The sequence below is a fragment of the Monodelphis domestica genome, chromosome 5 (genome assembly GCF_027887165.1).
Source record: "Monodelphis domestica isolate mMonDom1 chromosome 5, mMonDom1.pri, whole genome shotgun sequence".
Lineage (NCBI taxonomy): Eukaryota > Metazoa > Chordata > Mammalia > Didelphimorphia > Didelphidae > Monodelphis > Monodelphis domestica.
Genome location: NC_077231.1, coordinates 12,820,203 through 12,834,392, shown reverse-complemented (window position 1 = coordinate 12,834,392; position 14,190 = coordinate 12,820,203). Strand labels below are relative to the sequence as shown.

Genomic DNA, 14,190 nt, shown 5'->3' with positions numbered 1-14,190 from the left:
TTTAGGGAGGAGGAAGGGCAAACATAGAGGACAGTGAGACTGTTCTATTTGGTGAAAGCATCCAGTCTACACCTCCCTCTTCTGGAAGGGAAGGATTTTGTTCACATATTCTTCCCTCCCACCTCCAGCTCTACGCAGGGGAACTTGCCCCAAGTGAAGAATTAGGACCACCATTTCCTGAGTGAAGATTGAGGTAGATGTGGTGAACACCAGTTGTCAGACTAGGAGGCACTAGAGAACATAGAATCTCAAAGCCAGGAGGGAATCTAGAACCCTCACAACAGGATGAACAAGAGCCAAGAACAGATTGTCAGAGCCACAAAGGTGCCTAATCTAATGCCCCCCACATTTGACAGAGGAGAAGAGGCTTGTTCCCAATCTCCTTGTTAGGAGATGGCAAAGCAAAAGCTGAAAGTTAGCTCTCCTGAGTCTCAGGGCAGGGTTCTTCCCATCAGGCTTTGCTGTCAAGAGAGATCATTGCCAATCCCAGTTCCTGACAAACTAAAGCAGTTGTCCTGATGACAAATGAAGCCACAGCTTCAGAGACAGCAAAAACTGAAGGAGGTTGCCCCTTGACTCCAAGCCACATCTTTAATGTTCAGGTGGTCAATGAGTAACCATCCTGTCAACCCAATGAGTCAGTTGATTCCAGTGGGCAGTCACAGGATCAGAGAATTATAGCTCCTTGGAACCCAAACCATCAGAGCTAGGAGGGGCCTTATCACAGGAAGTCAGAGGCAGGAGGGTCCCTGGAACATAGCACATAAAATGCCAGACTTGTGGAGAACCTTCGAATTGGGGACTGAAAATGCCAGAGAAGGGAGGAGCCTTGGAACCAGGTCTTCTGCCTACAGTCTTGCCTTCCTCTGACTGCCAGACAATCCCCCAGATGGACCACTCTTCTCACTTCTCTGCTCTGAGAGAGGTAGACGATTTCTCTCATCTCTGAGACCATCCATCCAAGCCATATCTGGACAGTCTCTTCACCAGGTGGTCATCCAGCCTCCATCAAGAGGAGATCCATGGAGGCCCACAGTCTTTAGTCCAAAGTTCTTTTGAAGCCTGTCTCCAAAAAATCCAGACTTGGTACTCAGTCTGGATTTGGTAATGGCTCAGGACCCAGAAAAGGGAAGAGAAGAGAGTCCAGAGAACAGAGAAAAAGAAAAATTAGTAACAAAAGGGGACCAGACTGAGTCCCGGGACATTAGTGTCAGGTGACAGAAATCCAAACAGAGAAGATTTTTTAATGCCAAAGGGCATCTATTTAGACAGGCTGTGTTCCTAAGAGGCTCTTACAGTTCATCTTAGAACCACAGCAGCTTAGACTGGAATTGTGCTGTTTAAGACTATACTTTATGCTTTATCTCTCTTCTCTCGATTAAATCTGCTAACCACCCTTGCCTGAACCCATTCTAGAGAACCCTTAACAGGTGATCATACCCTGTAGACTTGCATTCCTTCAGTGGCCAGTAACTCACTACTTCCCAAGGCTGCCCAACTCCTTCTAGCCAACTAGCATAGATTTTCCATTGATTTCCACAATATAATAAATCTCAAGGATGCTGGGAGGCTCCCATAGGCTTAGGGAGGGAAGGCACTTTCCCCGTGGTAGGTGCTTCACCAATCTGAGTTTTCAGGATGCTGGAAGGCACTTGGGACTGCGCTCCCTAAGTGAACATCATAGTCTCTCCCATATCTCATCTCAATTTTATCTCTTCCCTCAGTCCTGCCACCTGAGCTTTGCCCAAGGAATTTTTTCAGTACATTCAGTACATGGGGATTTGCATTGTGGAATCTGAGGAAGAGATAAACTAGCCTGATATACTTGGAAGTAGGAAGAAGCTCTGAGGCTTCCCAGCTTTGTAGCATTAGACAACACGTGTCTCTCCTCTGGGCCTCAGTTTCTGCATTCTAAGATGGTTGGACTAGGAGACTTCTGAGATTCCTTCTAGCTCTAGAATTAATGTTCTGTGGTGCTGACTGGGGGAGCTTTTCTTGGTGGAGTGGAGAGAGTGCTGGCCACCAGCCAGGACTTCCTACCTGCATAGAGGCTGCAGCTTTTCCCATTCACTCCCCACAGATGTACTTTGCCCACAGATCACCAACAAGGGTCCGAGAGAAACATCCCAAGAAATCACAGTCCCTGGTTTCTGTCCAACTCATCCCATCCCACTGCGGGTCCCAGGCCAAGACCTTCTCCTTCTAGGCATGTCTGAGCTTTCCCAATTGTCAAATTAGGGAATTAGATATACATGTCTCTACATCCCTCTCAGCTTGGACTTTTAAAGTTCTATGACCACTTCACCTGCCTCTGCCTCAGTCTCCTCACCTGTACAACAAGAAAACAACTGTTCTAACCACATAACCCTGTTGGCAATGTGGCCTTGGAGTCAGAAGACTCCAGATTTGTTTAAATGAGTTCAAATTCTGCCTCTGAAATAAACTCTCCATGTGACCTTAGCAAGTTCCCCCATCCCATCTCTGCAATGAGAGCTTGGACCAGATGAGTACATCTTCCCTCTCTCCAACACAAAGGGACCAGGGTGTTTAGGCAGGAATGCTCTGGCCAAATGGACTATCCAGGAAGGCAATGGGCTGGTGCCCCTGGTTCATGGCAGACCTTGCCCTCAGGTCTTCTGGATTGCTTGGGGGGGGGGCAGTGTCATAGTGTGAGAGATAAAAACCTCCACAGATACTGATGACTCAGGCTGGAAATCCAGTGCTGAATCATAGACTATCTGAATGGGGAAAGACCTTTTACAATAGAATGTCAGAGCTGGGAGGGAACCTAGAACATGGAAGGTCAGAGCTGGGAGGAGGGTGGGCTTAGAACAGAGAAGAACACAGAAATCTGGATCTAGTGGGGTCCCTAGAGACCATCTCTTCTATCCTACTCATTTTATTGGTGGGGAAACTGACATCCAAAGATTAGAATCTCCTTTGGCTTGATAGAGAAGCGGCACCCCACCCCATGTGTCTTAGAGTCCTCATTGAGCCCTAGGCTGAAAAAAGCTTTCCAGGATTTTAATGGGAGATATGACCTGTATTTTGGAGAGATACCCAGGAGCAAAAGAAGACACTGGAATGAATCAATTTCCGGTTTGGAAGAGGGAATGGCCTGATGGTGGTAGTGGGAGATAGGAGGCTTGGCTTTCTTCCACTTTGGGATTTAGAAAGGAAGCCCAAGGACTGAGTGAGAATCAAACCTTGACAATGATAATCACTTTGGAGATTGGCTTCTGGGGTTAGCAACCTTGCTTACAAACAACTTGTCCCCAAAATTGGAAAATGAGGGGATGCCCTTCAATTGGGGAATAAATGAACAAATCGAGGTATATGTTGGTGATGGAATACTATTGTGCTCAAAGGAATGATGAACTGGAGGGATTCCATGTGAATTGGAACGACCTCCAGGAATGGATGCAGAGTGAGAGGAGCAGAACCAGGAGAACATTGTATACAGAGACAGATACATGGTGGCACAATTGAATGTAATGGACTTCTCTACTAGCAGCAGTGCGATGAGCCAGGACAATCTTGAGGGGCTTATGAAAAAGAATGCTTTATCCACATCCAGAGAAAGAACTGTGGGAGCAGAAACACAGAAGAAGAACAATTGCCTGATCACATGGGTGGATGGGGATATAATGGGGAGGTAGACTAAATGATCACCCTAGTGCAAATATCAATAATATGGAAATAGGTCTTGATCAGTGGCACATGTAAAATCCAGTGGAATTGTTTGAGGCTACAGGAGGGGGATGGGAAGAGGGGACAGAAAGAAGATGAATTATGTAACCATGGAAAAATATTCTAATTTATTCAACTAGATAAAATTTTAAAAAACTTGCCCAAGGTCACATATGTTATGGATATCAGGAGCTGAATCTGAACCCAGATCTTGGGACTCTCAACAGAATTGTGCTTCAGTCAAAACAACTCTGAGCCCTCTGGACCAAGTGCTGACTTTGCCACTGACTGGCTGACCTTGGGCAGAGCTTTTTCAGCTTTGAGCCTCTTGCTTCCTCATCTATAAGATGAGAGAACTGGCCTGGACCCACTTCTGAAGTCCCCGCCAGCTCTGCTGGCCCGGGAGCCTAGCCATGATGTCAGGGCTCAATGAGCTAGCAGCCTCCCTGGGTCTAGGGTGGTTCCTGGCCCTCTGCCCCATCCCCTCAGCCCCCAAGTCCTCAGCTGTCACCTCCTCAGGGGCCGATGCTAAGCCCAGGCCCTGCCCTACCCCCATCCAGAGCTGCAAGGGCCTGAGCTCCTGCCTCTGCCACTGGGCCTTGGGGCTGGGGCACCGATTTCGGACCTTATAATTATGTCACACAGCAAGGGAAACCGCAGCCTCCCAGCATCTGGTGTGTGGTTGAAAACTTTTGTTTCAAGATTTGTGACTATTTATAGAGAGAAAACTTGGTAGGATAGTAATTTCCTAGGGGTTGGAGGGGAAAATGGTCTCCATTTATAGTTGGAGGGGGGGTATTAGGACGGTAGCCTGGCCTTAACAGCTCCCACCTCCTCCCGCAGGAGGTTCCTAACATCGCCCCCCTCCAGCCACTGGCCACGGAGTCAGAAACCCAGAGAGACGTCCCCCAGGAGAGAAGCAGAAAGAGGGAAAACAGAGACCCTGAGAAAGGAGAGACAGCGACCTAGAGAGAACCAGAAACCCAGAAAGAATCAGGAAAAAGAGAGAAAAAGCTGAGATAATGACCTAGAAAGAGGGAGAAGATCTCGAGAGAGAGCCTAATGCGAATTCGAAATTTGAGAGTCGCCAAAGTACAGAGCTGCACGAGCTAGACCAGCCTGGGAAGACAAGCTCGAGAGACTGAGGCAAGATTTGCTCCCGCCTCCCGCCCCCATTTGGCCAACTAAGGTTCCATCAATCTTGTATCTGGGAAATCCCGGGCCAGCCACGTGCGTTTCATTACCAAGTCCTCGGCAGAGGGAGGCGCTGCGGCTCCCGACTGCGTGAAGACCCCCTGCCCTATTCCGGCCCGAGAGCCTCCCCCTCCAGGGACCCGATAGAGCCGGCAGGGATCAGGGCTGCTTGACTAGCTAACGGGGCCGAGGTCCCCTGCTGGCTATCTCAGATCACAGGTGACCCAGCCTCCCCGAGGTAGGGGAGCGGGGGTCTCTGCGCCCTGTCTCCCCAGTCCCTATTACCGGCCCCTCCCTGGCCATTTCTACCCGCTTAGCTCCCCACCTTCAAAGCCTCCCTGCTAGATCTACTGCGCTCATCAGCGCTCCCCTGGGCAGGGCTGCGCTTCTGAATGGTCCTTCCCTCCCTGACCCCGCACCCGAGGCAGCAGGGCGCAGACGAGATGGGGACAGCGTTCGGCTCCAGTCCCCAGAAAAGGAAGATGGTAAAGGGAACTCCTAGCCCCGCCCCACGCTGCCCTTTTCAGGGGCAAGACCCAGCACACTCCTGAGTCCCCAAACTCCTGAGCCGTCCTGACTTCTCTCTCTCTCTATTTGCTCAGCCCAGAAGAGAAGAACCTTTGAAGGGAGAAGTTCCTTGGACAGGAATGGAGGGGGTGTGGATATGTGTGTGTGTGTGTGTGTGTGTGTGTGTGTGTGTGTGTGTGTGTGTGTGTGTGTGTGTGTGTGTGTGTGTGTGTGTAGCTGATGGGTCCCCTAACCTACCCAAAAGACCTCCGCCTACAGACCCTGGAGAACCAACCACCTGAGTCATGCGCCCCAGGCCCTCTCCTGGGAAAGCATAGGTACCAGCCATTGGTGGGAGCAGCTGCGAAATCCTGGGGTCCCCGAGGAGGTGGAGGGGAGAGAGGAGGTGGGAGCCGGAGATCCAAAGGCCGAGACTTACAGGTAGCTGCCGCTGGTTAGGGTGAGGAAGATCTGCGGGTAGTAGATGGAGAGGAGAGCGCCGTGCGGACAGGCGGGGAGCATGGCGGGCTCAGGCGGCCGGCGCCCCGGCTCCCGGGATCCCCAGATCCTCTGCTCTCCCGCTCCCTGGCTCAGGGCAGAGTTCCCGGCCCGCCGCGTGCGGGGGGCGGGGCGGGACAGTAGCAGCAGCAACAGGAGCCCTGGGGGCTGCCCCGGGACAGGCATGCGGGGGCCCTGCCAGGCCCCAAGGAATAATCACTGCCCTGGAGCAACCGCGGGACCGACACCCCTAAGGGCTGAAGCGGAGGGACAGCGAAGGGACCTGGACGCTGAGCCCCCAGGGACCGGGACCTAGATGGGGAGAGCCCTGCGCCCGTGGCGCTAGGGCGCGGGGAGGCGGAGCGCCCGGGTTGCAGGGGCAGTCCCTGAAACGCTGCTGCCGCTGCTGCCGCCGCTGCAACCGCCGCCGCCGTCAGGCCGGATCGGGGCTCGGATCGCTCCCTCCCACCATGCCAAAGAAGGTCCCGGACACAGTCCCCGTTGCCAAGTGCACCGGCCTATGCGCTTGTGTTCGTGTCTACGCGTGGAAGTGTGACAGACAGGATCTCTCCCGCTTCCTCCCTGCTTCCCCCTATCTCTGTTGTCTCTCGGTCTCTGTCTCTCTTGTCTCTCTTGTTTGCCTCTCTCGGTCTTTTTCTGTTCCCTCTGTGTCTCTACAACTCCTAGTCTTTCTGTCTCGGTGCGTCTCTTAGTCACTTTCTTTCTCCTCCTCCGCTCCACCCCCAGCTTTTCCAGGTCTTGAGTGAACTGCCTTTAACTCCGAGGGGTGGGGTCTACCCCCCAGGTCTCTCTCCATTCCAAATGGCTGTTTAAAAGACAGGAGGACACCAATGGAGAAACTGGAATGGCATCGTTTTGCATCTCCTCAGTATACACCCTGAGGTCCCAGGGGGCCCAAGTCTCCCCCAAAGAGTCCCTTAATCTGGGGAGTCTTGGTAAGGAGGAGATGAGGATGGGAGGGGGTGGTTGTGATCTTTCTGCATAAGATGAGAGAGAGAGAGAGAGAAAGAGAGAGAGAGAGAGAGAGAGCACCTGACAAATGTTCAACTGCACAGGGGAGTATCCACTAGGCTCTGGGAGTCAGGTTGTCTCAGAGGAGTTGGTTCCCAGAGGGAGCATGTATGAGGATCCCAGCCTCTCTGAGACTACTAGTGGCTGCCACTGCTCCTCCTAGAGAATGAGGATTGGTGGCTGAATGGGCAGTCAGGGTTATAGCCCCAAGCTACACTGGAGCAGCAATGCCATCTTCCTCCTCCCCCAATAAGATTGTCCCAGACCCCAAGAAGTTAAGACCCAGAGAGGAAAGGGAACCTTGGAGATGGGAGTCCCACTGTGAAAAGCCAGGATTAGAAAGGAATTGAGAAGATAGCTCCACTACCTGCTTTAACTCCTAGCCTGAGCATGGCAATTCCCCCTGGCAGTCTCTGAGACCCAAGGGGGAAAAAATCCTTACTGAGATTACAGCCCAGCCCTCTTTCTGCTACTTAACAAGCTGAGCCATCCATGCAAGTCACTTTCCTATCTCTGGGCCTCAGTTTCCCTACTAATAAAAAGGGGGAGTTGGACTTGGTTATCCTATAAATGCTAAAGTTTATGTCTGTAAGAACTCAATGAATGCCCTTGTTTTCCCCCAGGCCACAGGAAGTACTTCAGGTCCATAGAAACACCTAAGGCTGCAGAGCAGGGGCCCAGGTGACCATGGTCAAGGCTGCCTTTCCCCTGACACAGTGGCTTGCCTTTCAGTCACTGGATGACCAAAGGTCAAGTCGACTCAGAAATAGCTTATCCCCCCCCCCCCAATTTGGTTGAGCACATGTGTTGCAGGTGAGATTCTGCCGACTGAGGCCAATTCACTGATTTTTCTCTAAGAATGCCATCCTCTCATTTTCCAGAAGAAAAAGCAGGCCCAGAGAGGGGAAAGGACTCCCTGGGAGTCAGGCAGACACTAATCTGTCAGCCAAGGACGAACAAAAATGCAAGTCTCACTTCCAGGTAAGCCTTTTCTGGGTAAATTCCTTGTCTTTGGGAAACCCTGGGGCTTCAAGGGTCTCAAAGCACTTTGCTCCCAATGACCCAGAAAGAGAGAGCAAATTTTACAGAAAGTTCTCCATTAAAAGTAAGATACAGAGGGAAGGAAGGAGACCCGTCTAGGGGATCCAGTGAAAGCTGTGGCCATATTCCTGAGTCAAAAGGACTAAAGAAAAAATGATCTAGATAACCCGGCAGAGTTCAAACACTAGATGGCTGCTTTTCCTGAAGGGTCCAGGCTGGCCTTCTCTGGTCCCCCTCCCCTTCCCGTTCTCAGTGTCTTGACTTTACAGGGTCCCATCAGACCCAGCCCTCTATAGGCCCAACACCCCTTTTACAGGCTAGAGTGAGAAAAGACTCTTCTCCAATTATTCCCCAGTTTCTGGAGCAGGGAGGAATTTTCATCCATTCATTCTTTTGTACATTCATTCCCTTTTTTAAGGAGGGACTTTCTTAGGAAACCACAGCAATTTTTATCTCTATAGAATGTGACCAAGTCTTTTCATCAATGAAGATTACAGAAAAAGATATCATTCCCATTTCACAGATATTTTTGCAGACTTTGCAGAAATTCAATTAAATGACTCGGCTTGGCACTTAAGTGCTAAAGTTCAGGGGTCCTGCCTTACATCACAGTTCCTTATACATCAAGCAAGGAGGAGAGGAATAGTCTTCCTCTTCCAATCTCAACTTAAATGTCAACAATCCTTAACCACTAGACTTTTCAGGAATCTTTAGGGGCTACAGGTTTGGATTTCCTTTGGATTGGAGAATGATCAGCCACCATCTGAGGCCCCCACTTTTGTCTAACCCAGCAGTGGATGGATGCATGGAGGGATGGATAGATGGAGGGATGGATGGAGGGATGGATGGATGATAGACAGGTGTGAAGGGTTGGTACCCAAAGGATTCCCACAAGAAGGATGTTTCCAGGTTTCCTGTCGATGAGAGAAGTCTTGCTTGTGGGAGAGGCTCCCATGAGAGGAAGAAAGGGGGCCTGGCCAAGGGAAGGTGCCCTCCCAGCCACACAGGATAGCTCTGGCTCAGACTCATAGGACACTCAAGTTAATGGGACGAACAGGTATGAAGTATTTCCTATGTGGAAGTCATCTTGCTAGGAAATGGGGATAGAAATGAAAAAAACAAAACAAAACTACAGGGTCCTCCTGACTACAAGAAGTGAAGATACCTTAGAACAGAGAGTGCCAGAGATCAGGGGAAGTTAGAATTCATTAGACCATTGAATATCCCCTCCCACTTAATGGATGAGGAAATGAGACCTAGAAGGAGAAAGGGCCAGGACCAAGGATACACTCAGATTCAAGATTTGAATGATCATTTTCCCCAAAGTTCTTCTCTTCATGACACCTGTCTATGGGCCCCACCCTCCAACCCCAAACCATATTATTCTCCCTGAGCTTGTACTCTTTGCTTGGACCCTGGCCCATATGGTCCCAACTGGCTTAGGACTCTATGTCCTTCCAAGTCTTGCCAGTCTATGTCAGACCTCTTAGCTTCCCAAAGTCCTCTGGGAGTTAGCAGAGGCCATCCCAGATATTTGAGGTCCCTAAAGTGGGGCTTAAAATAGGATTGGCTAAGCTCATCACCATTGTCATCACGACCACTAACATCTCTTTAATACTTTAAGGTTGGCAAAGCACTTTCCATGTGTCACTTCATTTGCCTATCGCAATATGCCCATAAACTAGGGGCTATTTGGATTTCTTTTAGAGGAAAGAAGCTATGTTCAATGACTTGCACAGGGTCACAGAACTTATAAGTGTCTGGGTCTGGCCAGCCTTCTTGATGCTAAGTGCAGAGATCTATTGACCTCAATGTCACAGAGAATGGCTTCAGTCTGAAACAACTCTGCCCTTCACTAAGAGGGTGTGCTGAGGGCTAATTCTGCCCAGAGCTCCCCACCCCTCCCAACACACATACATACAAACACTCACACACACACATTCACACATATGAACAAGCCTGCCAGGGGATCCCCTAGAGACAATCAATTATCTCCCCTCCTACCACCCTGGTCTCCTCTTTCTATCCCTCCTCTTCTTTTCTTTCTCTTTGTCTTCACCCTCTACCATTCCCTCTTCTGGTTTGTCTTACTCTTCTTTCTCTCCTCTTTCTATTGTTTCTTACCATTTTAGTTATTTCTTTCTCTCTGCCTTTCCTTCCCCCTCTGTCTCTGTTCTTGTCCCTGTCTGTCTCTGCATCTGCCTGTCTTTCCCCTGTCCATATCTGTGTCTATGATGCTTCACTCTCATCTGCACCTGGGCCAGGCTGACTGGAGAGAGGAGAGATAGTGAGCTCCTCAGCACTGTAAGCCTGCTAGTATAGGGTGTGGTAAGTGTTAGACTAAATGCCTTCCAAGGGTCCTTAGAGCTCAGATGGAGAACCTGGCCTGCTGTCTGCCACTTTCTCTCTCTCCTACTCTGGAATCAATCCCCTGATGTAGACCTTCCCCAAGGAGTGCTTTCTCATTGAGGATGCCTCTGCAGTGCATTCTCCCAAGAGCCTCTGACTCCCCCTCTCTCCATAGTCTCTCCATCACTGGGAGGAAGCAGGAGAGAGCTCCTATCATCATGTGTGGCAAGAAGCTGGAGACACACATGGATACAACCAAGGTGGTCCCAATGTCCCAGCTCCCTTGTCCTGCTTACATGTCAGTAGTCCTGGAGATCCCAGGGGACAGATTCTTTTCATAGGCTCAAGCTCCAGCCTTGGCCCACCCCACCCCCTCCACCCCGAGATCATGATTCCCGGAGCCTACCTTCCTCATTTCCCAGCCACCCAGGTTGATTCAGCCATAGGTCTAGTTGGAAGTCCATTGGAACTAAGAGCACTCAGACCGAGACAGACAGACATATTTCCTTAGGGGGCACAGGCACACAGGACAACACTCCCACATAAGAGTCTCCAGGACACTCTGGCCTCATGAACCTCTAGGGAAGTTATCTCTGAGTGATCCCTCTCATCTCTGTCTCTGAATGGGGGACCTCCCTGGGAACAGTGGCCCAGGGCCTCTGCATCTGTCAAGGCCCTGCCCCAGGGGCTAGCAGTGAAATCTTAGGAAACATTTGCTGGTGGTGATTTACACGGGGATTTGGGCTTGTTTCCTCTATTTCTCTGTCCCTCTCCTATTTCTCTCACTCTGCCTGCCTGCCTCTCCTTCTCCTTCCTTATCTGTCCCCTCTTTCTTTCTCCACTTTGCTCAACTTGGTTCTGCTAAACTCTTCTCTTTTCCTCTGCATCTCTTCTACTATGCCTGTTTTCTTTCTTCCTCCCCCTGCTTCTCTTTTTCTCTTTAGGTCTCTCTTTCTCTTGTTCTCTCTCTCTTTCCCTCCGGAGTCTCAGAGATCTCATTGTGGTGGGCCTCTCTGTCTCTGTCTCTGTCTCTGTCTCTGTCTCTGTCTCTGTCTCTGTCTCTGTCTCTCCCTCTCTCCCCATCTTCCCCTTCCTCCCTCCCTCTCTTCCTCTCCCTTTTTGCACCCCCTCCCCCTCCAGCAACAAGGCCTCCGCGAGGCCGAATCTGGCGAAAAGGAGCTCGCAGCCGCTCAACAGGTAAGGACTCGGCTGGGCTCAGGAATGTGGAAATACGACTCGGCGGCGTAGCCTGGTGCAACGAGCAATATTAATCAGGGCGCCCGCCCGGGGAAGGGAGAGGAGAAGAGAGCCACGCAAACTCCGAACCTGAGCCCAGGAACAGGAGTGAACCGCAGAGTCAGAACAAGGCTCCCATGGGCCTAGAGAGGCCATCCCAGGGCCTAAAGAAGTCATCCCAGGGCCTAGAGGCAGAGCCCCAGTGGGAGGTGACTGAGACCGCGCGGGAGACCCAAGCGTCCCCGATGAGGGGACCCCGCCTGAGGAGGTGGCCCGCGCTCTTCTCATCCCCAAGCCAGACCGACAAGTTGTCAAGGTAATTTCAACACGTCTGAATGATGGATAGAGACGCGGCTGGTGTCTAGGCCTGCAGCACCGCGTACTCACACTCACACTCACACACGGCCCCCATGTAATAAGTACAACTCCTCCTCCTTTTCCCTTGGGGAGTCCTCTTCTCCCCCGGCGTGTGTCGGTCTGTTCTCCAAGTCTAGGATTCGGGTTCTGCTTCTAACTCTCGGATGCAAACGCCCGCCGTCTCCCGGGGAACCCCCAACCCCGGCTGCCGCCGCCACCAACAAGGAACGACGCTGGTTCCCGATGGCATCATAGAGATAGATACAGAGACACGCCGTCCCCTACCTGGCCTTAATCAGGCGCACCCAGCGGAACGAACCCAGCCCAGCAGCCCCCAAGAGCGATCGGCCGGCCTGGCCCCGCTCCCGAATGCGGGGCTGCCCCTGGAGTGCCTTCTCCTCCTCCCCGAGATTTGCCCGGGGTAGAGGACACCGAATGCTGCCAACGAAACGGACCAGAGAACCTAGTCAGGCGCTGGGTGTGTGTAGGTGAGAGGGGGTACGCAGGGTACTGTTTCTAAGGCGGCGACTTTACGTCCCGGGCCGTCCAGTTCCCTCCCAGGGCCCGCGTTCTATCCCCCGGGCAGTGCGTTCCATCCCCGGGCCGGTGTCCTATCCCTCGGCCGGCGCGTTCTATCTCCGGGCCCGCGCGCTCTCTTTGGCCACCAGCGAGCGTTTTCTCCAGAGATGGGGCATCAGCCCCAGAGCGTTCCACAAGGGAATCTCTCGTGAACCCACCACCACCACCACCACCGCACGCCGGGCCCCTAGTCCGGCTCACTCACCCCAGCTTCACGTAGAGGACGCCAAAGCAGAGAAACACGTAGAAAATCCACTTGCGAAAGTTTCTGTGCATGATCCAGGAAGATAGACTGAGCCATAAACAGCTGGGGCGGGGGAGGGAGGCCGGGCTGGGGCGGGGGGCGGGGGGCGGGAAGAGCACCCCGATATGCCTAGCGGGGCTCGGTCTTGGGCTAGGCAGCGGCGGCCCGGAGCCCCGCGCTGGGGAGCAGGACAGCAACAGCGGCAGCGACAGGGACCGGCACAAGCGGGCGCCGGGCGCGCCCTACCACCATGGTGAGCCCGCCCGCGACATCCTGAGCCCGGCCCGCCCCGGCTACCGAGCAGTCAACTGGCCCGGGGCCGGGGGCGGGGGAGGGGGCTCTCGGGGGCGGGGGCGAGGGCGTCTCCCCGGAAGGCGGGGAGGGGGCACTCAGGATAATTTACCCAACTGGCCTCAAAGCAGAACCCCAACCCAGGCAGGGGGAGCGGTCCGTGGGGAGGGGTAGAAGGGGGAGGAGAGTGAAAGCCAGCCCCGGGCCCCCGAGGAAGCGCCTAGGGTTGGGGGTGGGGAGAGGGACAGGGTTGGGGACCTGGATGGGAAAGGGGCAGGGATAGGGACCCAGACGGAGACCCGCACGGATGGCAGTGCGCAGCTCAGGGCCGCGGCTGCGGCTCATCAGCGCCCTGGAGTCCCGGCCCCAGTCTCTTTACCATGTGCCTTTACTTGTCTGCCGGCCCGCCCGCCCGCCCGCCCGCCTGCCTGCTGCCCAAGGGGGAGAGCGATCGAGCGAGCAAGAGAGGGAGGGAAAGAGGGAGGGAGCGCACTCTCTTTGGGGAGGAGTTGGCTGCCAAGCTTTGCGGCCGCAGGTAGGAGCAGGCTTTCTCTATCTCTCCCTGTCTCTGTCTCTCTCTGCGTGTTTCTCAGTGTGTCTCTCTCCTCCCCTCTCCCTTTCTTTCTTTTCTTCCCTAGTTTCCAAGATTCATTGCCCTAAATCATTCTCTCTCTGGGACCTCTGCCTGCCGCTGCGCCTGTGTGTGTCCCCGTTCTGGGTCTCAATCTCTCTGCTCCAGTCTCTGTCTCGGGGGATGAGGGGCGCAGGGTGGGGGCAGGGAGAGGGAAGGAGATAAATCTGGGTGGGAAGATAGGGTGTGGGGGGAGCAGGAAGGAGGTGAGTGGAGGTAGAGAAAGAGGGAGGGAAGGAGGGGGGAGGACACCTGCGGAAGGGGCCCCACCTCCTTGGAGGCTGGAGGGGAGCCCAGGGCGGGCGGCTGGGCAGGCTGAAGCTGGGGGGGGGGGGGCGTTGAGGGAGGACTTGGCAGCTGGAGAGGTTTCTCTACTCGCTGGCTCCCGGGGAAAGGAGGATCCCCCTCCCCCTCCCCTCCCCCCCCTGCCCAGCCTCCCTCCCTCTTTCCCTTCCATCCCCACCCTTCCATCTCCCTCCTTATCAGACCCAGCTCAGAACTACACCAACCAGTGAGGGAGGAGGGTGATGGCCTCGGCTGG

The 14,190-nt window shown here is 53.2% G+C and overlaps 1 protein-coding gene across 1 annotated transcript in view; it reads right to left on the bottom strand.

Annotated features, from left to right (window-relative positions):
* WNT7B (Wnt family member 7B) overlaps nucleotides 1-13,829 on the bottom strand; it is a 91,565-nt gene extending 77,736 nt beyond the window's left edge. Inside the window, exon 1 of the mRNA XM_001364101.4 lies at nucleotides 12,689-13,829. Within this exon, the coding sequence (XP_001364138.1) occupies nucleotides 12,689-12,759 (71 nt within the window). The 5' untranslated portion in view covers nucleotides 12,760-13,829. The remainder of the gene's footprint in view (nucleotides 1-12,688) is intronic.
* Nucleotides 13,830-14,190: the final 361 nt, after the last annotated feature.